Source organism: Alexandromys fortis, unplaced genomic scaffold (genome assembly GCF_014885135.2).
Source record: "Alexandromys fortis isolate MF-2015 unplaced genomic scaffold, M_Fortis_MF-2015_v1.1 scaffold_91, whole genome shotgun sequence".
Taxonomy (NCBI): Eukaryota; Metazoa; Chordata; class Mammalia; order Rodentia; family Cricetidae; genus Alexandromys; species Alexandromys fortis.
In genome coordinates this window covers 7657962-7685675 of record NW_026067968.1, presented here as the reverse complement: position 1 = coordinate 7685675, position 27714 = coordinate 7657962, and the positions used below count along the sequence as shown (strand labels likewise).

Below are 27714 nucleotides of genomic sequence, written 5' to 3'. Positions count from 1 at the left end.
ACCTGAGCTCCACCCCCTGGATCCACGTGGTAGGAGAGAGGCAAACACCCCCTTCCCCATTAAAAAAAAAATTAAAAATATCCCTGGTAGGAATAAGGCAGCAGCTTTGAGAAAGTCTTTAAGTCCAGGCGGGTGTGTAGAGCAGAGATGAAACAGTCCACTCTCGGCCTTGCAGGCACACGCTGCATTTAGCACCATCCCCACACCCTCGCAGAATGACCCACACGCAGAGGCAGTTAAGTGGAAAGCACAATCCAGCCGTGTCACAGACTGTGACTCAACCATGAAATAGGAAGCACGGCTCCATGCATCTCGAGAACAACTGGAAGCAGCCAGCCACAGAGAGAAACATGTTGAATGCTTCCATTATACAATATGCTTAGTATGGGCAAATCCAGTGAAAGCCAGACCGTAGGGGCAGGGCCAGAATAGTGGATGCTCAGGGGTGTGAAAGAATTCTGTGGTAATGGAAAACTTTGATCATGGAATTTTTTGTTTTTGTTTCTGTTTTTTTGAGACAGGGTTTCTCTGTTAGTCCTGTCTTGGAACTCACTCTGCAGACCAGGCTGGCCTCCACCTTACAGAGATCAGCCTGTCTCTGACCCGGTGCTGAAATTAAAGTTGTGTGCCACCATGTCTGACTTGATCATGGAGTTTTTTTAAAAACTGTTTTTATGTGCATATCTTGCCTGCATGTATGTCTGTGCACCATGTGCATGCCTCTTGCCCACAGAAGAGAACATCAAATTTGCTAGGACTGGAATTACTGATGGCTGTTCGCACCTGTGAGGGTGCTGGGACAGGAACCCCGGTCCTCTGTAAAAGCAACCAGTGTGCTTAACTGCTGAGCCATCTCTTTAGTCCCTTTCATCATAAATTGCTAACCACCACACAGCCTTTAGATAGGCAAAAAAGGTTTGCAGTATGTGGAGTGAGGTTTGCAGAATGCAAATCAGCCACCACAGCAGGGTAGCCGGGGCTGCTGAGCATTTGCCTTGTCTGGCCTTAGTTCCCACCACCTCCCCAGGGCTCAGGAACCCTCAGCAGGTGCCTGGTGAGCAGCTGAGTCTGAACAAAGCAAGGGAGGACTGCAGCTGACTGTCCCAGTCTGGACTATGACCTTCCTGTGAGTCTGGGAACACGCTCCCTGGATAGTCTTTAGGGACACTCTGCCCCAGTTGCTGGCAGACAGCCAGTGGCTTCCAGGGGGCTGGGCCAGGCCAGCAGGAGCTTGAGCTTGGGCGGTGACATGAATCCCAACATTGCCTCCATGCCCCAGGCCCCTACGTCCCTCTCGGGCTGGGATCCCCAATGGCAGGGCCCTGGGGGACAGCAAAGAACTCCCTTCTTTACTTTTCCAAGGGTCTCTGAGGAACATGGCCTGCACTTGCTCACGGTTGCCCCAAACATCACCTGGTCCAGGCACGGAGTTTGTTTCTCTGGGGCTCAGTCCCAGCCTGGCCCCGAAGAGCCTCTCCAGGCAGTACATCCAGCATCTGCTGCCCGTTACCCACTCGGGGGGTTGGAAGCTTAGCTATGTGCTGCACCCATCCAGCCCACCACCCCTTTCTGGCTCATCCTCTCCCAGTGGTGGGGGACAGGCTGCTGAAGACGACTGTCAGCACTGTCTCACCCTGCTGTCTGCTGGGCGGCATGAGGGGTGAGGGCTGCGTCTGGAGACCCAGATCATTCAGGCTGGGCGGCAGCCCTTGGATACAAACTCCAAATTGGTGCTTCCTCACCTGCTCCTTTTCCACCTCTAGAAAGAGAGGAGACGGTCTTGACCACTCGTGTGTCACCACGCCTGCACTGGCTCACCCGTCCATCTTTCTACCGGTCAAGCAACCCTGCATGCTGCACCTAGCCTTTCACTTGCCTCCATGTAGTCCCACCTGAGCTACAAGGCGAAGGCCCTCTCCACAGTGTTGCCACTCGTCCCATGGTGTAAACACAACGGTCATGACAGACAAGGTTGCTTTTTATTGGTTAAAATCCCCACTGGGCTCCAAACTCAACAGTGCACACCCTGGAGTGGGGACAGGGGAGCCGAGCAGGGGCAGCCTGCTCCTTGCTGGGCCGACACTGAGGGAAATGGCAGCTGTTGTGGTCCCCTCTCATTATTCAGCTCTTCTTGTTCCTTGGGGCCTACCAGCCAGGATCTTCCCACAGCACTGCCAGCAAGCCTCCCTGGAGCCCTTGCCATCCCCAATTCAGCCACAGCAGAAGAAAGATGCAGAAAACAGTACTCAGCTAAAAATCAACTGCGCCATGGAGGCAGGCTGGGGATGCTGCAGCCCACTGCAGGCGTTTGTATCTCCCTCCCACCCCTGCGGTGCATGCGGTAGGGGTGGGTAGGGGTTTGCAAAGCGGATTGTGAGCCTATGAGCGTGCAGGTGGTCCAGGGTGATGCCAAGTCAGGTCCTAGCATCAATGGCCAAGGTTTCCAAGGATCCCGGCTGGGTAAGGCACGGAGTTTCGGTTTCTCGGGGGCCCAGTCCCAGCCTGGCCACGAAGAGCCTCTCCAGGCAGCAATCCAGCATCTGCTGCTGTACTGAGCCGTTCAGGACACTCACTTAGCTTTGGGCCTGGACCTGAGGCCTGTTGGGAAGGAAATGACAAAGTCAGGAGCAACCTTCCTCAGAAAGCTTCAGCTGCCCTCTGTGGGTCTCAATGCCAAGGTTATGATGTGTATCCAGGTCCACTCTGACCCCAGGTTCTTCTCCGGGGCAGCAGAGTTCATCTGAGTGGATGGAGCCAAGGTGATACGAGCAGGCTGCCCCTGCAGAGGCTGTCCCAGCCAGGCTTGGTGCCTTAGCTCGATTCCACCTGCAGTGGGGTCCGTGGGGTCTACTTCTCACCTCTCAGACCCCACACCCACTCTCTATTCTCACCAACCTGCACTGGGCCCTTTGAGCTGGACTTGGTCCTTCCTGCTTTCTCTCTGGCTAGGTGCTGACCAAGGAGGGTCCTGGACTGGCAGTCACACACTTAACTGCCACCAGCCTGCCCCCGTAGGAACCCTGATCCCAACACTCTATGTGCTTCCTAAAAACCCTGCTTTTCCACCAGTGGTAGGTGGGGGTCCAGGCTCCCCTGGAGGCTTGGGTTTGAGAATCTGTTCAAGATGAGAGAAAATGAGTGGAGCAGCAGCTAGCGGCCAAAACATCGCCCAGGGTGTTATCAGGACATCCACAGGGAGTGAAGAAATGAACCAACAACCAAGGCAGGGGAGTAGCAAGTCCGGGTTAGTTAGAACAGTGGTAGGCAGTATGAAGAGGCTGCTGGTCCAGGGACACAGGAGCTGGTCTCCATCAAAGTGCATTATACAATGGGGCAGACCATGTGCAGGATTAACACTGCTGAAAAAGTGAGGGAAGACACCGTGATGCTGGGCCCCAAGAGGAATGGCGTTCTGACCTCCCTGTGGGTCTTGCCTACAATGAACCAACAGCCCTCATCCTTGTACCTCGATCCTGAGACTTACGCCCAGTGGCCAGCGGGTTCTAAGTGCCAGGCAGACCCAGGGTCCCTGAGCATAGCCAGAGGTGCTTGGCACTTGTTCAGCCTGGACTCATGGCTCATGACGGGCCAGGATCTTTTGTCCTAAGCTGGGCCTTCCTCCATCCACGAAGCCTGGCCACGGAGCAGGGCCCAAGCTGGTCCAACAGCATCTCTAACCTCTAGAGTCATGTCACTGGCCCTGGCTGTCTTGCCATAAGTGGGGTCCAGAAGACCCCTATGGCACATACAAGGAAGACCTGGCATCTAAACTGATCCCTTTCTGCTCCTGGGTACAGGAATGGGAGGCCCAGGCACCTTTGCCTCTGGCAGCAGCTGCACTTGAGACATCCATTTCCTTCCAGTCTCTTTGGGCATGTGTTTGGCCTTAACCTGTACCATGGAAGAGCTGGGATAGTCTTGGGAGGGTTGGCTCCATGCAGAGGGACCATGTCTTCTGGGGAGTTGGGGTTAGTAAAGCTGCAGAGTTACCATGACCCTGGGTAGGGCTGTGGCACAGATAGGAACAACCTCAGTCTGTCCTGCAGGACCAAGAAACAGTCATCCCCGAAGATCCCACACTGTACCCACAAAGGCCTGAGATCCCACTCCCTACAGGAAGCTTGGCTTTATCTACCCTTCCTTGGAAGCCCATTTGGAGTCCAGCTCTGAGGTTGTGTCTAGCTGGGGGAGAGAAGACCCTGGGGCAGGCAAGGCTTGGCAGCTGGGCCTTCTCCAACAAGGCAGGAACAGCAAGGGCACCATTACCAAGAGCCAAGGTTGGGATTTGCTGATAATACCCAGAGGGCTGTAGAGAAGCTAGGTTAGTGCCCAGGAGGGTCAGGCAGCAGGCTGAGGCCCCAGCACCCGCTGCCACCATTAGTCAACATAAGCCAGGCTGCATACATACCTCACTGGATCACACACAGCCTTTTTGTTTTATTATCATCAGAATCAGGGACAAACTCTGCTTCCAAATAAAAGAAACACACTCATCAGCTCATCACAGGTGGGCAGCTCTGAGCTCAGGGTGGTGGGATCTGTGGGGGACAAGCTAGCCATGGCAACACTCTTGGTCAAGCCCAGATTCTCTGGGTCACAGTGACAATGGCAGCTGCACCCAAGATCTTAATGCCAGACCACCCTGCAGCAACAAGAGTCAAGGTCCACCACCCTGCTCCACTCCCTGCAGAAGGGGTGTGAAGGCAGGAATTTGCAGGCAAGGGTGACGCGAGTGGTGGCCCCCAAAGCGGCCCTCTGTGTGAGGTGCTGTGTCCCATTGAATCACCCTGTCTCCTGGACGCTGGTTGAGCCTGTAGTACCCGCAGGGATAGGGGAGGGACCAGCTGGATGGCAGGGAGAGGTCCCAGGCCCTGTAGTGGGACAATCAGCTCTAACCACATGCCCAGACCCAGGCGCCCCCAGCCTTGCTCACCGCAGCTCGCTTCCCACTTACCTTCTTGGTTTCTTGAGGGACGTTTCTTCCTTCGCTTGCTTGTCCCCTTTGAGACCCGGCCTCGAACCCTGGGGAGGGTGCCAGACCCTGAGGAATCTGTCACTGCATCCTCAGAAAAGGACCTGTCCAAGGACGTGTCAAGCGCAGACTCTGGGGCTGTGTCGTCCTCATCCTCATCCTCTCCAGGGCCTGTGCAGGGGAGGTGGGTGCTGTGGCCGCACTCAGCTGTATCCTCTGCTCCCTCTCTCATGCTGTCAGCCTTGGCTTGGTGGACACCCCTCAAGGCTTCAGCATCCATAGCATCCTGCTGTGAGCTCTCAATTCCAGGAGGTTTATTGCTAGAGAACTCGAGGGGCTTCAAGGCCTGAGCATCTCCCAGAGTCACTGGCCAGGCGCCCTCAGAGGGCTGGGCATTCGGGGTATCTTCAGGGACCAGGAAGTCACTGGCATCCACATACCAGGAAGAGCGCCTCTCCAGGGCTGGGGGGCCACCTTCCTCCTTGGAGGGCTGGGGGCTGGGGGCTAAAGCGTCCACAAGGTCCCAGCCCTGTGGCTCGCCCGCTGCTGTCGTATCCAAGCTTGACTCTGAGATAGGGTGGTCTGTGCCTTGTATAGGGTTGCTGGCAGCTGCTGTGGATGGAGGGATATGTCAGTGACATGAAGTGGGGCATTTTGGTCCCACTCCTGGAAGTGTTCCTGACTCTGAGCCCTCCTAAACTACTCCAAACTTCAGTCTCAGGGACCCTCCAGCATGGCTTCTTATGGGTCAAGGCAGGGCAGTATCTTCAGTCTGGCCACACACGGGAGACTGGGAGGATACCCAATGGGCCACAAAATCCAACCGTTTTCATCAGAGCTCCAATAGTGGAGCCCTTCCTAAGGTCTGCCTGTCTTAACATCTCAGGTGCCCAGAACTCGGGTTGTCTATCAGCGGACCACAACTCCCACAACTCCTGGCCACCCAAAGGCACAGCCCTCTCAGGGGGCCTTTTCAGAGCTGTGCCAACGGGACCTCCACCATGCTCCCCACTTTAGTGTCTCCAGGGACGTGTGTGTAGGGTTCCCAAAGAGCCTCAGGTCCCAGAAGGCTTCCTAGATGTAAGCATAGGTGGGAGGGCGTGGGAAGGTCACAGGCTCGGGTCTCACCAGGCTCTGGGGCCTTTGGAGGGTCTGTTGGAGCCACTCTGCTGCCCGCTTCAGCGTCCCCTCGGCCCCGGGCTGTCTTCCGTAGCTGGAAGCCCTTCCTGATGTCGGCCAGCAGGGCATCGATGACACACACCTCTTCTTGTTTCCCAGGCCCCTTCCTGACTGCAGAGCCACAGACCTCAGAGGGCAGCCCAGAGACCCCAGGCCACCCCAGGGATCCCCAAGAGAGCCAGAGAAGCACGGAAAGGCTTGGGAGAGGAAGGACAGCAGCTCCACCTGGATCCCAAGCCTTGTAACTGTTCCCACCTGTCCCCGAGACCCACCAGGCTTCCCATCCTCGCCCCTCGGCCTCCGTGCCTCCTCCTCTGCCAACTGCTGTTTCCTCCTCTCTGCCTTCGCCATCTGTTCCTTCCGGTCCTTGTTCTCCTGTTCAGACAGACAGGAGCCTCGTCATCCATCCCAGTAACCCACAGCGGGAATACTGAGGGACAAGTACGGTGGGGGCTCACGGCTGCACCTATCACAGCTGGGAACAGAGGGGCTGCGAACCCCACTCTGGTCTCAGGCATCACCTAACTCCCCTGGGCCCACCACACCTTCAGGGCACGGGTGAAGAGGTCTCGGAAAGTCTTCATGGTGTTGAACGTGTCCTCTAGAGACAGCTGCTGGGCGTCTTCACACAGGTAGTCGGCCAGCTCCAGCTTCTTCTGCTCAATGGCCTCAAATACCTTGTCTAGTGCTTGAGAGGCCTCGATGCTGGCCTGGGGACATAAGCCACAGTCACTCCACGGTGAGCCAGGGGAGCATGCTGGTGAGACCTTACGCCCAGGACCCTTGAGCAGATGTCTCCATGTAGAGTAGGGCTTGGGGCATGCTGGATGTTCCTGGGAGCTTTAGCCTAGGGCCACGGAGTCCATACCCTACAGGAAAGACTAGGACAGGAAGCAGAGAAGCGGCTCTGCTGACTCAGGCTCTCTATCCCCTTGGCCTGTGCTCACAGTGGAGCTGCTCACCCATCTACTCCCTCGACTGTACTGAGGAGAAGCCTCTTCTGCCAACCATAGGACACCCACTGGCCAGCCTTACCTGGAGGCGCTCAGCATACTGTTTTTTCACCTCAGGGATTGAGGCGGACACCTTCCGCTCTGTTTCCAGAAGCTTCTTCAGGTTGGTGCTGGCCTCTGAGCGGATGATCTCCAGGTTGATTCTGAAAGGCACCGAGGGGCAAGATGGGCAAGGTAAATCAGGCATCAGCTGACACCTGTCACAGTGGGCCCTTGTCTGCACAGCCCCTGGGACTGTATCAGCCCTCTTCACGCACCCCCTGCCAACCCTGGGTCCACCACAATTCTCACACTGCAGGTCCCAGAAACCAGCCAATCCTGATGACCCTGTATGGTAGGTTAGGTGCCTATTCTAGTGACACTCAGATCAGTCAGACTGACAGGATACTGACCCCTCGCTGTAGAGTGGGCTCTGTTTCATACTGAGCACACCTGGGAACCTCTGCCCAGCTGCTAGGCCCACTGTCACTCTTGTTTGACTGGCTCTAAGGCCCAGCAGCTGCTGGACCAAAAGCTCCCAGGGCAGTGGAGCATGATGGGAGCATAGACTATGGAGCTGGTGTGTCCAGTTAGCCTCTCTGCTGGGTGATGAGACTCCAGGATGACAACACCACTTCCCTGAGACTCGGTTTCCTCACCTGAATCATGAGGTGGCGGGACCTAGCTTAGGCTGTTAGGAAGGCTCACTTTGTAGAGATGCTGTGCCAGACTGTCACCCCATCCCTTCCAGACTTCACTTTCTGATCTAGGTCATAGTTAGAGTGGACACAGTCCCAAAGTGAAAGTCGGCATTCTCTGGGGTAGGGGGTCCTGAGGCACCGCTGTGGCCAGGCTCTATGGCAAGGCAGCTGGGATCAGAGGTTGGGGCCCAAGCTGCTAAGGCATTAGGCTAGCAGGAGCACCCACCCTGCAGCTTGAGAGGGCGGCTCCAAGTCCCGCGGCAGCTGTAGGAGGTCTGGGTGGCTTTTCTCTACTTCCTGTAACACAAGGTGCCCAGTAAGATCCTGGTGACCCCACTGAGCCTGTGGATATTACCCTGTACAAGCATGGGTAGAACCTCCACCAACTCTTTGACCACTTGGGGCCTCTAAAATCCAGCCATGGGCCTGTGGTCTTGTAACAGTTTTGCTTTCCAGAGGTGGGTGACAGTAGAGGGCCTGTCCCGATGTTTGGGGGGGGGGGTAGGTAAGGCCTGCTGGGGATGGGCATTGTTGAGGCTCAGTCTCTAGAATAATTAACAGGCCTAAGGCCAGAGTAAGGTCTGGCAAGAGAAGGGGACACCCCATCCGCAGGTTCCCGGAGGTCACCTCCAGCACATGGTGCAGCAGCGTCACGCGACTCTGCTGGGACTTGGTCTCTGTGAGCTTCAGCAACGTGCTAATCTTGAAACCATCTGCATCTCCTGTGTGGCTGCCCTATGAGGGAAAGGGGGTGAGTCCCAACTCCCCTCCAACTCCCAGGGTATGGGATGAGTCCCTCAACCCCTGGGGTGTGGTGAGCCCCCCCGACTCTCAGGGTGTGGGATGAGCTCCCCGACTCCCAGGGTGTGGGGTGAGCCCCCTGCTCTCAGGGTATGGGGTGAGCCCCCCGACTCCCAGGGGGTGTGTGGTGAGCCCCCCAACTCCCAGGGTGTGGGGTGAGCGCCCCGACTCCCAGGATGTGGGGTGAGCCCCCAACTCCCAGGGTCTGTGGTGAGCCCCCAACTCCCAGGGTGTGGGGTGAGCCCCTGACTCCCAGGGTGTGTGGTGAGCTCCCCGACTCCCAGGGTGTGTGGTGAGCGCCCCAACTCCCAGGGTGTGTGGGAGCCCCCTGACTCCCAGGTGTAGAATGAGTCCCCTGACTGACTCTCAGGGTGTGGGTGAGTCCCTTGACTCCTGGAGTATGGGATGAGCCCCCCGACTCCCAGGGTGTGGGGTGAGCCCGACTCCCAGGGGGTGTGTGGTGAGCGCCCCGACTCCCAGGGTGTGTGGGAGCTCCCTGACTCCCAGGTGTAGAATGAGTCCCCTGACTGACTCCCAGGGTATGGTGGGAGGTGGGTCACAGGACAATTTTGACTTACATAGTTGAGGAAATTCCCAATCTTGAGGATCAGCTGGCAGAAGACAGGCAGCCGTTGGCTGGTGAGCAGGCCTGTGATGGAGAAACAGGGTTGAAGTAAAGCCCAAAGTCTCCATGTATCCCAGAGTGTGGCTGTTTGCTTGGCTTCCTGACCCTGGGCCTATCACAGCACCAGAAGGACACAAGGCAGGGGCTACCTGGGACTATGCGCTCCTATACCAATAGTATAGGGACTCTCGAAACACTTCCTGCCATGGCCATGTTTGCTGAGCCCTCAACTCCAGCAGGTGTACGGCCACTACAGGTCCTATGGGTGAGGACTCTGGAATGCCACCCTCGTTCTCAGGTCCCTGTCCCTTAGGCTGCAGGGAGGACACTCCTGGCTCAGTGGCTGAGATGGGAGCAGCTATGTACCATGCTGTGTGCCGGAGAGGAGTGAGCTGTCCCTGGGCCACTGGAGCCCATCTATGTCCCTGATCTGGTGGCTAAGCGGGTCTCTGTCATTCTTTATTCACGGAAGAGGAATGCATATATGTCTTTGTGTTTCTGTGTGCTGTGAGTGACTGCATATGAATATATCTGCATGCATGCTATACCTGTGGGTATGGACTACGTATCCTCACTCATGTGTGCAGTAACTTACTGTGGAAGTTACTGTACTGAGTGTACAAAAGTGTGTGTGTGTGTCATGTGGAAATGGTAGAGGTGACCATGGGCTTTGGTGGAGAAAGCCAGCAACTTCACAGCTCTCGATGGCCATGCCATGGCTACAGCAGGGGTTGACGCGTGGCAGGCCTGTCCCTCCCAGCCCCATAGGCTTTTGGGCCCCACTCACTCTCGCAGGCGGTGAGCACCAGCTGGGCCTTGGGCCGCACCATGTCCAGTACGATGGCCGTGCCCTCACACAGCATCATGCACTCCACCCGCAGCTGGTAGCTGGTGTGGCAGAGCAGGGGGTTAGGGCCCGGAGGCTCCACCATGCTTGCCACCGGGAACATGCTCTGCCCTTGGTGGGTGGTCTGGGGGGAGGGGTCCCATGGCCTGGCTGGGGAACGTGCACATTTCTAGGCCTGTGCCCAGGACAGAAATAGGGCCTGGACAAGGCGGCAGCTTAGGGGGCCCGGAGCTTCTCAGGAAGACTCTGGCCTCAGGACTTAAGAGGTCACCTCTGCTTTCTCAGAGAGGACGAGGAACATGGTGACACTTAGAGATGACTCATTCTCGGAGCCCTAGGGACTGTGTACAACTGCCTTCCTGACCCCTTCCTCCGCTCCTAAGCTTGGCCCCTACCCTACTCTCCCCATCTTTCCCTCCCCACAGGCTAAGCAGGAGCCCAGGGCTGCTCACCAGGGAATGTCCAAGAGGAGAATGTAGAACTGGTCAGCACTGGCCAGTTTGGCTCGCTCCTCTGTGAACGCCCGCAGGTTCTCAATCTGCACGGATGCCACATGTAGGAACCATGTCTGCCTGCCCGACACCTGCCTCCCTGCACCTCCTTATCAAGGTCCGTGTTGGCTCCCAGCCTTCCAGTGGCTCTCCAAGGGGGTGAGATGGTTCTCCACAGGGGCGAGGCGGGTCAGGACCTCACTATCCCTGCTTCTTTGGTTGGTTTGGGCCCCTGCTCACCTCATGCTTTTCTGGAAGGAGCTTTAGGAGCTGTTTGAGGACCTCTACATCAAACTTGGTTGTGTCTCCAGCCCGGATCATTGCAGTGACTTCTTCATTGGAGCTGGGGAGGGTGAGGGCAGGGGTCAAGAAGCATGATGACAAGAAGCAGTTGTACACCCCTGACTCAGAGGTGGGGGTGGCTGATGGGCATCTTGGAAGGGTAAAGGTTTAGAAACTGGCAGGCAGGGCCTACCTAGTCTTCCCTTGACTTGGTCACAGCTTGCTTATGGCCTAGGGGTCTACCTCAGGGATTTTCTGGGCCTCACTTTCACCCTGGCCTCTAGAATTTTCGATGAGACAGTCTGTGGCAGCTATCATACACTATCTCCTGCCCTGGGGATGAAGCATGCACAGACATGGCCAGTCTGCAGAGGGCGCTGCTGGGCAGACCTGGGAAGCTCAGGGCAGAGCTGGCCGCTTGCCTGGGGCTGAATTTGACAGTAACGTGATGTCCCTCACTCACCATTTAAATTGTTTCAGGAAGATGTTGAGGTTCAGGCTCTTTTTGGAGTCCAGAAAAGTGACCTAGAAAACCCACCTTTTAGCTGGTATTTGGAGGGTGGGCAGAGCAGGTCATTCTATCCCCGCAGGAGATGGTCAGAGTCCACCTAACCTCTTTGGGTTCCTTCCTGATGGGGGCAGCAGAGGGCTCCTTGGGCTTAGCAGTGGGGAAGGAGAAGAGCTGCTCAATGCTGGAGAAGTCAGGTTCCACCACCTCTGTGCAAGGGCTGCTCAGTGTTGCCCACATGGAGTTGCGTTCTACAGGGGAGGGATGGACAAGGTACCCTGCTGAAACTTCTCCTTAATGTGGGCTGATGGGTCCAAAGGCAGGTGTGCTGAGGTCTCTGGGGACTGAGCAGGAGCCTGGAGCCCAGCCTGGGTGGCATATCTGATAAAGGAAACCTCCAAGCTGTTTCAGGCTGTGTGCATGCATATGGGCACACACACCCACGCTGGCAGGCGACCTGGGCTCTCCGGCTGGCCTTCTCTGAGCATCAGCACCTGACACCTAGGGCACTACAGATAGCCTTCAGAGGAGGGCAGGGCCTTCGGCAGCAGACACCTGTGACCCACAGGGCTCTGAGGTGGTGGCTTCTTCCCATGCAAGACACATAAGAACTGGACTCCGACAGGGGCCTGGCTGTCTTGACTAAGTGGATGTGGACACTCACAGGAGGAATGACCAGTGTGTACCTACCCTCCCCAGAGGCTGGCTTGGAACGAGGGCTTACCTCGTGCCACATTGGACGGCAGCTTCTGCCAGTTCAGCTTCTTCATACGCAGTGTGGGTGGATTCACCCTCCGGTGACTGGGGACCCAGGCTGAGTCCAGGCCGGGGACCACCCGAGCCACAATGATCTCCTCCACACCACCCACCATGGAGGGGACAGAGAAACCAGGCAGGGGAGGAGGTGGGGGAGGAATCCCGCCTGTTCCAGGTAGTGGGGGAGGGGGAGGAGGAAGAGATGGACCACCCATGCCAGGGAGTGGGGGTGGGGGTGGGGGCTGGGTCCTCCAGGAGTCAGACAGAGGTGGAGGTGGTGGAGGTGCTGGGGGGGACATGGCCTCTGAGCCTGGTAAAGGAGGTGGTGGTGGGGGTAGAGGAGATATGGTCCTTGAGCCTGGCAAGGAGGGTGGCAATGGTGGGGGTGGAGGGGGTGCTGGGGGAGATATGGTCCCTTGGCCTGGCAGGGGGGGTGGGGGTGGAGGGAGCACAGGGGTGGAGCTGGAGAGCGGTGGGGTAGGTAGAGGTGAGGCTGCCTGTTGGAGGGCTGTCTGTGGAGCTATGTCATCACTGGGGCTCTGGCTGCTGCCCACATGCTGGCAGGTAGAAGCCACTGCCAGCTGCTGGCCTTCCACTTTAGCTGTGGGAGTAGTAGTGTTTAGGGAGGAACTGTCCCGATTCTGGCCTAGGTTGGCCTGGACACTCTTGTGGGCCTTGTCCAGGGGGCTTGGTCGGGGCCGCCCTTTGATGGACAGCAGTCGCTCAACTACTTCCTCCAGGGTGCAAGCCTGGGCTGCAGGAAGGAAGTGTGCAGAGTTAAGGGAGAGGGCCAGAGATGGGAACAAGGCAAAGGGACATCACCTCCCACATGGCCGAGGATCTCAGGGTCTTCCCAACAGGCTGTGCCCCCCTGCATGCCTTGCCCCTCCCAGTTTCTCACCATCGCTGGCCAGGAGCACAGCCCGGTTCACCAGGTTCTCCAGGGCCTCCCAGAGCAGCTGGCCTGAGCGGCCGGCAGGCTCCAGGTGCATGAGACCCTGCAGCACCGACAGCAGCTGGGCTGACGCTGGGGAACAGCTCACCTGCAGTAACCAAAATAGAAAGGTAGATGGTCATCCCCGCCCTTGGGCAGGTGGCTACCCACCAGCCCATGCGCCAGGGGCGTCCTGTCCTAAAGCCCCTTCACCTGAAGCCCGGGTGATGGGTGGCACAGATGCAGAGCTCTTTGTGGTACTGGTGGTATGAGGATCACCCTATATGCTGTAAGATGTTAAATGGTACCCCTGGTTTCTACCTATTACTGTCAACCCCAGATGAGGGCTGCTGCATTCAGTGACTAAGACTCGGGGGGCATGTAAACTCAGACTCCTGACCCCTCACCTGGCATTAAGTTACCTGAAGTCCCCAGTAATCACTACCTAGCGGAGGCACAGGAAGACACAGTCAGTTTGGACAACTTTGACCTCTGGAAGCTTGTCTTGCATTATGACCCCATCTCCAGGACAACACAGTCCCTGCCTATGACCCTAGCTCTGTGCCTGGCCATGGTGGGACTGCACCTTGTGGAACAGGGAGGCGAAGACTTCCTGGTGGCTGTTCATGTTGATACCGTCGCAAACACGCTGCAGTTCCTCCTCATCCTCTGCTTTGGCCTCTTCGAAGGCTTCCAGCTGGATCAGCAGGTCAGCATCCTCTAGGTCTCTAGGGGATGAGGACCGCCAGTTGAGCCGCTGTCCCACCGGACCTTTCCTTACAGTCCAGGCTGCATGCAGCCACCTCTACGCTGCCCACCTGAGCACACTGGGCAGCGTTCCTAGCCAGGCCCAGTGAGCTGCAGCCAGCAACTGCAGCAAGAATGGATCTGAGTTTCTCACCCTGCCAGGCTGCTCGGGGGTCACCTGGGTATGTCCAGGCATGGGGTAGGGCAGATTCTCATGACAGGTACAGGATGGGGTTGGGCCCTCATGTTAGAGGTTAAAAAAAAAAAACCCACAGTCAAGATCATACTTGAGGCAGGCCACCATGAAACATGAGAAGGGGTGGGCCTGGCCTGAGTCAGCTGTCAAGTGTATATACTGGGGCCAGGTGCTGCCACTACCTCAGCCTGGCCACTAACTGACCTCCTCACTGCCCACCTGGGGACAGGTCCCAGAGCCTTGCACTGGGCTAGTTTCACAACAGTAGAGTCTCTATGGCTGCTCATGCTGACTTCCTGGAGGTAAAGAGCCCCAGTGGGGTCTGTCTTGAGTGTAGTCAGGACTAGGGTTCTCAACTGGACAGGCTCCCTTTGGAGACACCAGGGTCAACACAGACTCCAGGCTGTGTTATACCCGAGCTTCGGAGCAAGGTGAGCAACTGTCCATAGAAGTGAGTTCTGCACCACCACTATGGGCTGCTGTGCATCTGGATCCTGAGTTAACCAGGCATTCTGGCTCCTGTGGGCAGTGCCTGAGTCCTAGGTTCACTCCTAGAAGAAACCTCTCAACCCCTCTGCAAACACTGCTTGGGCAAAATGGCTGAAACCCCAAGGAAGGACTGGGGAGGGGGCAGCTGGCAGAAGCAGCCACAGCAGGGACTCACCGTAGCCGGGTCAGAATATCCAGCAGCTGTAGCCCTGGGTTAGACAGAAGGGATTAGAAAGTCTGGAAATTGCCTTTGGCTTCTCCCTGCCTCCAGCTCCTTGTGACATGATCAGGACTCTCCGTTATCTCCCCTCTCCCTCCTTTAAGATCATCAGGGAGTCTTACAGTTCCAGAGGGGGCAAGGTCTACTGCTTATTCAGTGGCCACTGCTTGAAGGGGCAGAGCTGGAGTTGAAAGCAGGCCACCCGTCTGCCCCTACCACCCAGCCAGCTATGAAACAGAACCCTCAGCAGTGATGTCCTATCTGCCATAGGAACCGACGGCAGTAGGCGGCACTCAGACCCTGGAACACTGCCTTACTTTGGGGTGCTAGGGGATGTGGGACAGGGGCAGGATTTGCTAACAGTCCCACTTTTCCAAGGGGGGCACAGGCTGGGCTGGCCCAGCAGGCAGGCACTTTGGAGGTCAGCACGTGAGGGCACTTACCGATGAACTCACTCCGCAGCTGGGCACGAGTGCGGAGATCCTCAGGACCCAGAATGATGGCGTTGATCACGCTGAGTAGGGTGACCACATAGGGCACGTTGTCGCTGTCTGACAGCTCATTCATGATGACGCTGAAGCGGTACTGCTGGCTGCACATCGTCTGTAGGTTGGGCAGGGTCAGGATGTGCTCCAGCAGGAGATCCTGTGTCTTTGACCCAGACCCCATTACTCACCTTGTAATGGTCCAGGGCATCTAGCGTCAGGGCGTGGCCCTCAGGTGAATAGATGCACAGAGCAGCCAGCAGCTCAAACACCTGCTTCTTGACCATCACATTGGATGTATCCAGGGCTGTGAAGGGTCAGGAATGTCTCAGCAGGCCCATTGTCCTGCTGCCCCCATCCATCTTTAACACACCTGTGATCTGGTTCTGGTGCTGGTGCCTAACATGCCAACCCCAGCTAAACTTACGGCCCAGGATCTTTCCCATCCCCTCTTTCCCAGAACCCTGACTTTGCCTCTTGGGACACACACAGGTCCTTTCGGGGAATGGCAAGGGAGGTATTTGGAATCTACAGAGCCTAGCCCAGCCCAGCCCCTGCAGCTGGCTCCAGGCTCAGTGTGTTCCAAACTTGACAGCAAGGGATGGCTCCTCATCCTTGTGAGCCCTCTCCTTCTCCATCCTGAGCTAGGGAAGTTTTGGGGTGCTTCTCATCTGGCTGTGCTGAGAATAACAAGAGCTTGATGGGGGAGGGGTACAATCGGGTCCAGGCTGGAGAGACAGACTACAACTGGTGTGGGTCTCGGGCTAGACATATGGCAGCCTCCGGTTTCCTAGCTCACCCCGACACCACCATCCTAGTCGCTGCTCCCCAGAAGGTCTTAGCGCCCCAGTGGGACCTAGCTGCTTCCATTGAGGAACACACAGAGACTCCTATCCACTTGCCACAGCCAAGGCACTGCAAGAAGCCAGAAGGTAGAGCTGGTCTTGAGATAGCAAAGGCAGAAGCAGGAGGCATGGCCAGGGGTGGCCAACTAGGTATATAGAGAGGGGTGGGGGCCAGGAAAGGGGCTGAAAGGCAGAGGGCGATGTCCTTAACAGGTGAGGACCAGGCCTGAAGGGCTGTGCTGTGCTATTACAGGGCATGGAACCAAGCAGTGTACGTGCGGACCTGTTCTGAGGTCAGAGGGTAGGTAGAGCCAGCAGAAGGCTGCTGGTCACAGAACTGAGGAAACAACTAGGAACAGCTAGTGGAAGACTCGGGGCCTGACTGGGGTGAGCTGTCTCCACCTTCCTCACCTCAGGGCTGGGTTTTCCCTGATGAGCCCCCACGCCCTGCCCTCACACAATGGCCTCCAGCTCACCCTGGGAGAGTTGGCGCACATAGCCCTGGTTGCTGAGGATGTACTCAATGCCCTGCTGCGAGTTCATGACGGCACGCACACAGCTGATGCAGGTGAGCTGCAGCAGGGCGTCTGCAATGCGGGCCACGCCGCGCCCCGACAGCCGGGCCAGCGCCTCCAACAGCAGGTCCAGGCCGCTCTGCTCCAGGAACTGCACCATCCAGCTGCCATCGCTGCTCTCCAGGCGCTTGCGCAGGCCCGAGTAGTTGACCACGGAGGGCATCTGCAGCAGCCGGATGCACAGCTCAGGCTCCGCGCTCTCCAGGTTGGCCTCCGTGGGGTCTGACTCCTGCGGCCCCAGCTTCTCCTTCAGCGCTGCCCACTTGCGCTGTGCACCTTCCTTCACAGACATCTTGCTGACCTGCAGGGACAGAGGAGGACAGAGCCATCAGCCTGACCAGGAGATATACAGGACCCACAGATTAAGAGGTTAGAGGCCAGCTTGGCCATAAGTGACACGTGGAGGCACTGTTTGCTGCCTCAGTTTCTCTTTTAGGTTTCTGGCTTGTAGTCCAATAATGGGAATTTGGGACAGCCACTTTGTTTTATAAAGGCTCTTCTTGTTCCTGGATGGCATGATAGACAGGCAAGCCCTATCATATGCACAAAGACCCTAAGGCTCAGTGAGAGACAGTTCCATTAGACCTCTGTGCCTGGGTATGGGGGTATGAGTTGTGTTGCCCTGATAAGCCCCAGTTCAACTAGGAAACTGGGGTAGGCAGCAGGCAGCCATGCCAGCTGGAATGCTGTGACATCGTGGTGACGATGCATCTCTGAGGCTCCCTTATCTGGCTCCAGCTGCTTCCCCAATGCCCACAGCCTGGGAGGTGGGGACAGTGGGGGTGGGAGGAGGGGCAATCATAGGAGCAGGCTGAGGACACAATGTGATGAGATGTCCAGGGCTTAATGGAGTGGGTTCACCCAGAAAAAAAGTGAGTCCTCGGCATACAGTGCTTCACTTGGCTCATCAGCAACAGGCCCTACTCCGACTACGGAAATGCCCCCCAAGTGGGGCAGGGGCAAGTCTGGCCTAAAACATTCTCCAAATCATGTCTTTCCTCAAAGCCTAACTGTAGACAAACTGCACTCTTGTCTCCTCCATCAATGCGGTTCTCCAGGGCCAGCCCCTAGGCCCCGCTGGCTGTAAGGCTGTCATCACAGCCCCTGGGGACAGCGTCAAAGGTCAGGGGCATCCCAGGCTCTCCTGCAACCATGTATGGCTGGGATCTTAAATTTAGCATCTGAGAAAGGCATCATGGAGCCGTGGGAGGAAAACGCCGAGGGGAAGGGCCTTGGTGGGGCAAGCTCCCATAGCCGAATCCATCCTAAGGGCCGTGTCCTGCACTCTCTGCTGTATGCAGGACAGGCTTTTTACCTGCTGAATGGGAGAAGGGCTGTGGGCAGTGCTCAGGGAGGCTACACTGTGGCCACACTCACAGCAACTGGGCCCTGCAAGTGTTCCTAGAGCCCACTGAATGCTAGCAGGCTGGTGCTCTTCGTATAAGGCGTCTCCTCCAGGGAAGGGGTGAGCTCAGGCTGAAGAGGTGCCCTGAAGATCATCGCCTGAGTCGAGCGAGAGCTCAGGCACTCTGCTAGTGTGGCTCTGGCTTCCAGGCGTCTGCTGTCCTCACTGGAGGCCCTGGGTCCTGTGCTGCACCTCACTGGGGGAGGAACCCACTACCCTCCATCTCTGCTTTCACCAAATCCTAGGCGCTTCCAGCTGTCTACTCACCCAGATGCGCAGGACTTTCCGACCATCTCTGCCTACCCATTCGGGGCCCTGCCTCCAGCTTCTCATTCCTGCTGCCAGCTGCCGGTCTGGACTGGTCTCTCTTGGGTAGTGTTACGCCCTTGAAGTAGGTCTTGGTAGTAAGTGTGGGAGCTTTATCACAGAACGGAGCTGCCTGACGGGCCTCTGCACACTCCCTAGTCTCTGTGCTGCCCAAAGAGGTGCTTATAACTGGCCTCCCCACCCCCACCCCTGCCTCCATTGGCCAGAGGCCCTGTCCCCTTGGCACAGGCTGAGGGGTTGGAGTATGAACTCACCCAGACCTGGCCTCTGGCATCCAGAGTTCTCTGGCCAGGAGCTCTAGTCTTCCGTGCTGAACCCACCCAATCTTTCTGGGACATCAGGATCACCAGAGTCACTGTGCCCCAGGCTTGAGGCCCCCAGATACAAAGGTCAGGGTACCTGCTTGCCTTACAACTGCTCCTCTGGCACTTTCCAGTCCTCCTACCCCATGTGTAGCCTGTCCAAGGACTGTGAACTCACTCCGTGATGGGATCCTCCCTGCATCTGTGGGGTGGGCCCTGGATTCATGCTCGCTTTCCTGGGAATTTGTTTGTGGGGTAAGGTGGCTATGCCCCAAAGCCCTACTGGTGACTGTGTCCACCCGGTAGAGCCAGTCTGGCTGGAAACCAGGATGCCAAAGTGAGGAGACTTTCTTCCTCTGCCAGGCTTCCTACCTCTCTGTAGGATGACGCCAGTGTGGACAGCACCTGGATACTCCACAGTCTAGCAGCTTTGGCCAGGAAGGTCAACAGATTAGATCCGATTAATGATTGACAGCCGTCATCACCTGTGTGCATGTTTACAACTTAGCACCAATCAGAGAAAGGCAAGTCTAAGCAATAGGATGTCCCATTTTTGGCTGGCCTCCATGAAGCATCCTACCTCCACCCCCCCATAGAGACTATAAAGCTCTCCCTCCCCTGCCTGCTGTCAAACTTCTGACAAACACAGCTGTGGGTGACCCCTTTACTACTGCAGTCTCTGAACCCAGCTTCTGCCTTCCATGGGAGACCTGGGGAATAATACCCAGGAAAATACAGGTGCCAAACAAGGCTGGGGCAGAACCTCACTGTTTATTGTCTGTGTGTCTCAGGGAAATTCACACATGCTCTCTCTGCTGTCATCTGCAAAGTGGGTCGGTTACAGTGGGACCCACACAGAGTGAGCAGCTGGAATACTTGCAGCTGGTTTTGTTTTGCTTTGTGACAGGACTTCATGTCCTCTTGGCTGGCCCCATATTTAGTATGTAGCTGAGACTGTCCCTCACACTCCTGACCTCTTCTTACCCGTGCCTCTGAAGTGCTGGGACTAGAGGTGTGTGTCACCACAGCTGGCACGAAGCTGTCTGAATGGCATCTGTGCATTCCTGGCCCTCCCACTCCCAGCTCTGGGGCCAAGTGCTCTACTCTGAGTCAGACCTGGTAGAGACTCGGAGGGGCTGGATACCCTGGTTTTGCCTAAGGTGTCAGGGACGGCCCAGCACGGGACCATTTTCAGGTGTTTTTTTCCAGTCAGCATCCTAGGGCTGGCTCTGCAGCCAGGCTTTGGCAGATGAAACCAGGACATGGAGACTGTCCCATCTGCCTACACAGCTCACTCAGAATAATGGGACTGCAGTGGGCAGGGCCTTTGCCCGTAAAATCCCCAGATCCAAGGGCTCAGGGCAGCTTGTCCTTTATTCATGTTTTTGTTATTGTTGTTTTGCTTTTTCTTTTCTTTCTTTTTCTTTTAAAAACAGGGCATCACTCAGTAGCCCTGGCTGGCTGTGGCTGACATCGAACTTACAGAGTTCTGGGATTAAAGGTGCGTCTTGCCATGCCCAGTTTACACGTGTTTGTTTGTCTTTTTGTTTTTTTTTGAGACAGGGTTTCTCTGCAGCTTTGAAGCCTGTGCTCTTTTAGATCAGGCTGGCCTCAAACTCATAGAGATCCGCCTGCCTCTGCCTCCTGGGTGCTGGAATTAAAGGTGTGTACCACCACGGCCTGGATTTTTTTTTTTAAAGTTATCTTTATGTGCACTGGTGTTTTGCCTGTATGTATGTCTGTGTGAAGATTCTGGATCTCCTGGAACTGGAGTTATAAGCAGTTATGAGCTGCTGTGAGTGCTGGGAATTGAACCCTGGGTCCTCTGGAAAAGCAGCCAGTGTTCTTAACCACTGAGCCATCTCTCCAGCCCACACACATGGTTCTTTTTTTTTATTATTATTATGTATACAATATTCCTTCTATGTATGCTTGTATGCCAGAAGAGGGCACCAGATCTCATTATAGATGGCTGTGAGCCACCATGTGGTTGCTGGGAATTGAACTCAGGACCTATGGAAGAGCAGGCGGTGCTCTTAACCTCTGAGCCATCTCTCCAGCCCACACACATGGTTCTTAAGGGTTACTTCCCCACAAGTACAGGCCTTCCACTTCAAGACTACTCATGAAGGCAGGGTCTCCCTCAGGGTCAATGGTGACCAGCCCAGATCTGAGCATTGACAGGACTCCTAGAAAGGATCAGGGCCTGTAAGCCTCAGGGTCACTGCTTGGGAGGGTGGCTCTCACTAATAGTTGGCTGTCTCCTGCATAAGCTGTAGGCCAGCCTGGCATGGCACTGTCCACACCTCCACCCCACATGCCTGGGCAGCTACTCTGACTCATGGAACTCCAGAGGCTTCCGCCCCTGCCTAGTAATCAGACGTGAGCTGAGTGGGTGTGGAGGGCCAACTCCACTTACCCAGCATGCCATGCAAACAAACCAAGGGAGAGACAGTAGCAGGAAGCCTTGCACGGGTCCCCTGGACTCCAAAAGGGTGGCTGTGGTGTTCCAATACATTAGGGAATCTGAGTGAGTCACACGACTCCACACCTCAACTTCCTCATTGCTACATCCAGGAAAACAAGGAATATAGCTCCAGGAGCCAGAAGGCCCCGCAGACAGTTAGCTACACTGGGCCTTTCAGATATGCCAGAGTTCAGGTATCCCTTGAGCAGCAGCAGGCCAGGCTTTGCACCTAAGCCCTGGGGCAGGAGGTGCTGTCATCTGCACCCAACCCCTGCAGGGACTGCCAGCATTAGGGAGTTGATGGGTCAATTCAGAGGTAAGTGGCTAGGGCAGGCACAGACCAGGTAGGGGACCCCTGGAGGGGCTGCTGCCTAGGGTAGAGAGGCAGCTGAGGGGGCACCTTGCCAACCAACACCCGAATGAAGGCAGGGTGTTTCTGGGCCCAGAGCCAGTTGGGGGTTGGGGGGAACACAAAGGAGGGAGCTCGCCTTCCATGGGTGGGAGGGAGAAACGGCAGAAGCGGGATTCCGGAACTGGGTGGCAGGGGCTGCCACACTGTATTTTTAGCCCTTCCAGAAGCCCAGATTTTCCACTGCTTGACAACCCTTGGTTTTACAGAAGTGCACACATTCCCGGCAGCTTCCGGGACTCAAGCACAGCCCCTGTCCTACCCGGACCCCTACTGCCTTCTCTCCCAACCAGTCTCGGTTCCCAGCAGGGGTCACATCTTCCTGACTGTGAGCCCCTCAGGGACCTCAGCTGGCCCAGGGCTCAACTCAGGTAAGACATCCTATAGGCACAGTAGGCCTCAAGGAAGAAAAGAATTAATCTATCCATTGTCCTCAGGAAACAAAAGAATCCATCCACTGTCCCCAGGAAGCAAAACAATTAATCCATCCGCCATCCCTATATCCACATACATGGAAATATGCATGAGGCCAAGTCAAGAGGCTGGCCAAGCAGCACCTCAGTCCGTTTCCACTTGCCAGCGCGGCTCAGAATGAGTGTGCAGAAGCTCGGACTTCCAGTTCCCAATTGGTTGCCTATGGTGTGCAAGGAGAGCGAGGATTCCACTGGGCCACCCTAGTATGTGGGAGTCTCAGGGAGGGAGTGTGCCTGAAGGAGCTCTTAGCACTGGAGTTAACACTGTCACCAAGACACCTGCCTGAACGGCAACAGAAGTAGTAAACAGGAAATACCTGCTAGGGCCAGGGGACACCCTGTTCCTGCTCCCGTCCCCTCTGTTCCTGCTCCTGCTGAGAAAGGTGTCCACAGAGCAGCTGTGGGGGGACCCTGAGGGCAGGCTGGGGTGCTCTCGGTGTCCCCTTCCTCTACAGGAGTTTCACTCAGGCAAGCTGGAGACAGGAAGGGTGGCGGTACCCACAGCGAGCTGCTTTCACTTCCACCCGCTCTGGGATGATATGGGGACTCCAGTTGTCCTAGACTTGCAATGTCACCCCAGCTGCATGAAGTACAAGGACAGCCTGGCCCCCTCGGACATTCACTAAGTACTGGGGGCTGCAGAGAGGCATGGGGGAATGCCGACTCCATCGGTGAGGGCGCTCCTCCTGTGACCTCGTCCCTGGTGGGGTAGGAGGTATGCAGACCTGGGGTTCTGGGTTTGCTAAGCTCCACAGGAAGGAAGGCAGGGTTGTGACCGAGGGTTATGGTGCTATACACCCCAGCTCCATCTGAAGGGCTCAATTCGAGGGTTTGTGGTCATGGGGACCTCAGGCCTCACCCTAGAATCCATCTGCTTGGGTTTTCTCTCTCCAAAATCAGACACCCTTGGAAAGTCCTTCTCCAACAGGCCCCATGTGCTCTCTGACCCCTCAGACGTTTTCGGCAAGGCCTCTCCCAACCTTGACAGGACAGAGTTTCTTCAGGATTCATGTGGCAAGTGTTATGTGCTGGTCTGAGCTCAGCCCTGTCCATGCCCAGGATGGGAAAGCTGTCCTGTCCACCCACATCCCAGATCCCAGTCTCCACCCTCCGCCAGTGTCTAGCTCCAAGCTTCCCTTCCAGGGGCAATGAGAACAAAGACACACTGAAAGTGGGGGAGGGACTGCACTTGTATCCTCCAGCATAGCCAGAGGCATAGCCGGGTCTCACAGAGAAGACAAGGCTGCCTTCAAGTGAGGAGGCCTTCACCTCCGACCTGCTGGTTCCTTGACAACCCAATGGACTTCCTGTTTCTGTCTTCATACAAGCACGTCACTGCCAGTACCACGAGTTCTTGGTTGTCAGGAAAAAATGCCGCTTTAACTGTAACTACCACCGCACAAGGTCATCTCAGCCCTGACAGTCTCTATCTATTTAGCTCAGAGCTCCAGTCTCTGGGGCCCTGCTCAGAATTCCTCAGCCACCTGGTGTGGGGGAGCCAGTCAGGCCCAACCGGGCGAGCAAGATCCTCAGTGCACGCTCACCGTACTGGCGGGGAAATGAGGACACCAGGGTTTCTGCAAGAGAAAGCCTACTCTGGACTTGGGTTTCTTATTTGTACAGTGGCCAGGATGGTCACCAGGGAGCCCTGGACACTCAGCATGGATTGGCTGATCTAGCACTGTCAGAATGACAACCATCAGGCCTGCAAGCATCACACCTCCGCGGCTCAGCCTTCACTCTTCTCAGAGGTGACCTCCCCCCATCTCCCTGCAACCAGCTGCGGGGTTCTGCAACATGCCAGGGCCCAGCCCCTACTCCTGTCGCTACCTCCACAGCCCTCCCTCTGTGGAGACAGGTCTTGCACTAGGCCACTCATGTCTGTATATGACATGGGGCAGAGAGGTGTGGGACAGGTAGTGTCCTCCTCCCAGCCGTGGCCAGGCGGGAACAGACGTCTACCTCCCTGCTATGAGCACAGACAGCAGTAGAGCTGTGTCTGCAGCAGAAACGAGGACACAGGGGTGATGAGGAAGAGATGAGTTTGCACATGGAAACCACGGCCCAGGGTTGCAGGGGCCTGGAGCAGCAGATATGCCAGTCTGCTTTGCAAAGTTTGGAGGGGTCCCAGGGAAGCCACGCCTACCGCCATGAGGTGTGCTAAGCAGGAAGTGTCCTTCCTCACCCACTGGGCCTGGCTGGCCTAGCACGTGGCTTCGATGTTGGCTTCGTTCCTTCATGTGAGTTTTACACAGCCTCCTATCCACTAAGAGGCTCACATCCAGGCCCCAATCAGCCTGACCTCTGTCAGCGCAAGCCACACACTGGTGAGGCTGGGCCCATGGAAACATAGTACCCACGTGGACCTGGGATGCTCTGACCAAGTCCAGCTCTGGAAACACGTGGAATGCTGTGGCAGCATAGGCAGGGGCTGCCCTGGTACTCGGACTCTGCCAAGATCTCTGCAGAGGGCCAGCTAGCTCTCCTCAAGCCCACATGCCGCAGGAGTGAGCCAGAGGCAGGAGACTGGCCGAGGCTACCTGGCCTCCTCTCTGGGCTCTCCCATCCCCTCTTCTGTCCCATGTCTACTTCCTACAGAAAGGAAAGTCATAGTGAGGGTGAGCTAGGAAAGCAGCCTTGGCCATCCTGTCCTCCATCAGGGGTGAAGGGCCCTGGGCTTCAGTGCACACCTCTGTCCAGATTGGTTTTTCGTTATCTTAACGCAAGCTTGAGTTATCTGGTGCTCCTCAGCTGAGAAAAATGCCTCCATCAAATTGCCTGCGGGCAAGTCTAGAGGGCATTTTCTTGATAGACTGATGTGGTAGCACCACAGAGGGCGGTGCTGCCCCCACGCAGGTGGTCCTGGGTACTGTAAGAAAGCAGGATGAGTACGCCCACGAGAAGCAAGCCAATAAGCAGTTCTCCTCCTGGCCTCTGCTTTAGTTCCGGCCTTTAGGTTCCTTCAGTGATGGAACTGAGTTGTAAGAAGAAATAAACCTCAGGTTGCTTTGGTCAAGTTTCATCACTGTTGTAGAAACCCTAACTATGATACCTGCCTCAGTCACATCCCACTCCACCTACCAGTGCCCCATGAACCAGGTCCCAGGAGTCTAGGGCATCCGGCCCTATTATAGTCACTGGGAGGAGAGGGAGCCTAGAGGGTGAGCTTGCTTCACCCTATTTAGAGACTCAGCAGGAGCTACCTGACCGGGGCAAGGCCATCTGATCGTCTGAGCTGCAGTGGCCAGTCCTGAGATGCTGTCCTGTGGTGAGCGCATGCTCACTAAGGTCAGGCTACCAGGCTGAAGGCCACATAGTAGGGCGCCATTCTCAGAGCTCCATAAGGGTTAGGGAGATAAGAAGGCTTTGTGTGGCATATCACTGGGTACCACCTCCTGGGGGGGGCAATGTCGGTACAAGGAATTGATGTCTAAAGCACAGTCATTCTAAGGGCCTCTTGTCAGGATAGACAGAAGCACATACAGTCTCCCGATGGAGTGGGAGCCAAAGGGCCAGATGGGCCCCGACAGCCCTTGGCTTGTCTCCGCTCAGCACGCAGACCTGCTCACAGACGGGAAGGAAAGGAGGGCTCGGGGCCAATGCTTGAAGGATCGTGGAGGTGGCTCCAATGGAGGAGAGACCCTAATCAGCCCCTGCCTGTTCCTATGTAATCACACATTAGGAGAGGGCCACAAGGGGACACTGGCGCAGCTGGCACTGTCCCCTCCCCAGTTCCTGTACAGCTGGAAGCACCATGTGCTGGGTGCTGGGCAGGTGGGTAGTTCCGTACAGATCCTACTTTGGCTCAAGGCCCGGGCTGTCTGAACTTTCTCAACAAGATTTTCTTCACTCAGGTCAGGCTACCAGGTTGAGGCGACATAATAGGGCTCCTATTCTAACACCTCCGGAGACAGGGACTCCATCCTCTCTGTACACGCCAGACACGCCTCAGTCCGCTTCAGGCCACAGGGGCATCTCCGTGGAGACAGACTCACTCTAGAAAGAGGCAGGCAGCCCTTTCCAACAGAGGACGTCTGCTGGATGAGGAACTGTGCACCTATTAAACACTTTATGTGTGTAAGACAGAAGTAGGGGAGTCAGGTAGTATCCCCCAGACCCCGGGAACCAACACATCAGCACCCTCACAGAGCCCAGGAGTTGTGCCTCCTCCAGAGAATGCCATCATTCCTGTCCAGAATGGGCCAGCAGTAGCCTGCCTGCACCCAGCATCTAGCAATTCCCCTGCCTCCCCCAACAGCTCTCATGAGCCTGAAAACTTTCCCTCTGTAGCAAGTGCACTTTGGTAGAAGGTGAACAAGTCTATTTAAGGTAGGTGCTTTCAGGTCCCAGCACAGGGAGATGTGTGCAATTAGCTCCGACAGCCATCAGCACCCCCACAAAGTGAGGGGCCTCTCCTGAAGGTTAACTCGTTGCTGCTGTTCAGGAGCAGAACCCTTGTTAGCAGCTTGCTTGGGTAGGGTGGTGGAGGGCAGCCCTTCCTGGGAGGGCTGGACTGGGGCTAGAGAGTTTAGGGAAGGGGCGGGAGGGTAGAACCGGCAGGCTCAGCTCCTACCTGGTAGGAGTACCCTTCTAGGTCAACTTGGACAGCTGCCCCTGAGCCAATGGGTGGGGACAGGGAGACCTTTCAGTCCCCAGCCTTGGAACAAACACCCATTTTTGCTACAAGTGTCTGCTCCCCAAATGCTCCCTGCCCTGGGTGACACCCTGAAGAGATCTAGATGTTTGCTCATGTCTGAGCCACTGTCCCCACCCTTCAAGAATGGGAGAAGAAACTGAGGCCCAGAGAAGGCAAACGCCACAGGAGGACTAGTGAGAAGGGAATTCCCAACTGTAGCTTCAGCGTGGGTGTGCGGGCGTTGGAGAGGGTGCACTGGCCTGGAGTTCAGGCAGGATAAGGGCCATTTTGCCATTGACTCCTGGTGTGCCCAACCTGCCGCTGTGTGACATGGGACCCTGCTTGGTTAAAGGCCTGGATAGATAGGCCTACAGACCCCGCTCCACCCCATAGTCCTCTGGGGAGTCCACCAAGGCATAGTTGGGGTCACTCAGCTTTCCTTCTAAGATCACCTTCATTCCTGCATCCTTGCCCAGGATGGTGGTTGACAGATGTTGCCACAAGAAGCAGATCTGTGCCACTCCCTCAGGTCGGCCAGTAAGGTGCAAGAGTCTGCAGGGGCATCTTTAGAAGCTAGCCGTCAAGGCGGGGCCGCAAGCCTATATTGTGCTACTTTGTAGGCGGACCTCGAGTTGAAGTTTATTTTCTCAACTGTGGCTGATTCATGGTCAGGATGTGGTAGCCGCAAGGTGGGGGAACTCCTCCACCAGTCAGACCCTGGGCAAACACCCTGCAAGCAGTGAGCGACGTTCCCCTGCCGGTAGTCTAGCGCTTAGAGCGCGGACCGGAATCTTGGCTACATTGGTGCCTACGCGGCAGCTCGAAGCCCTCTCCTCAATCTCAACCGTTTTGCTCACCGTCCCCAGACTCAGTTTCCCTATGGTTCCAGACTAGCCCGAAGCCTCAGACTTACCGGGTGGGGGCGCAGCGAGAGGTAGTGCTGAGGTTCCTCTGTCCGGGCGCCTGAGCGTCTGGTGCTGCGGGCGGCGGCCCCGCGGCTGCTTTCCGCACGGTCTAACCTAACCGCGCTCGCGGGCCGGGTGGGGCGGG

At 56.4% G+C, this 27714-nt stretch overlaps 1 protein-coding gene across 11 annotated transcripts; it reads right to left on the bottom strand.

Moving 5' to 3' along the window:
* Nucleotides 1-1960: 1960 nt before the first annotated feature.
* Inf2 (inverted formin 2) lies at nucleotides 1961-27714 on the bottom strand. Of its 11 annotated transcripts, XM_050154749.1 has the most exons (24): nucleotides 18318-18482; nucleotides 16547-16946; nucleotides 15417-15532; nucleotides 15184-15343; nucleotides 14696-14729; nucleotides 13675-13816; nucleotides 13056-13197; nucleotides 12123-12908; nucleotides 11504-11649; nucleotides 11354-11415; nucleotides 10849-10951; nucleotides 10570-10655; nucleotides 10058-10158; nucleotides 9224-9294; nucleotides 8472-8579; nucleotides 8071-8141; nucleotides 7187-7307; nucleotides 6697-6861; nucleotides 6424-6526; nucleotides 6101-6262; nucleotides 4955-5584; nucleotides 4787-4871; nucleotides 4409-4465; nucleotides 1961-2598 (listed from the first exon to the last, which is right to left on the bottom strand). In XM_050154749.1, the coding sequence occupies exons 1-23, from the start codon at nucleotides 18381-18383 to the stop codon at nucleotides 4453-4455; spliced, it is 3873 nt and encodes a 1290-aa protein (XP_050010706.1). In that variant the 5' UTR covers nucleotides 18384-18482; the 3' UTR covers nucleotides 1961-2598; nucleotides 4409-4452. The 11 variants fall into 11 exon arrangements, 10 of the variants coding, with proteins under 10 accessions (XP_050010706.1, XP_050010705.1, XP_050010707.1 ...); XM_050154748.1 differs by having other exon boundaries at nucleotides 4787-5584; nucleotides 18318-18483; XM_050154750.1 differs by having other exon boundaries at nucleotides 1961-4465.

Bases quoted from the DNA above. Each gene is read 5' to 3' on its own strand.
- Inf2 (XM_050154744.1), bottom strand. From the start codon at position 18,383: ATGAGAAGCTGGAGGCAGGGCCCCGAATGGGTAGGCAGAGATGGTCGG. The intron at 9,295-10,057 runs GTGAGTGGGGCC...TCTCCATCACAG, and splicing joins GGTGCTCACCGCCTGCGAGA to GCCTGCTCACCAGCCAACGG. The intron at 8,580-9,223 runs GTAAGTCAAAAT...TTTCCCTCATAG, and splicing joins TTGGGAATTTCCTCAACTAT to GGCAGCCACACAGGAGATGC.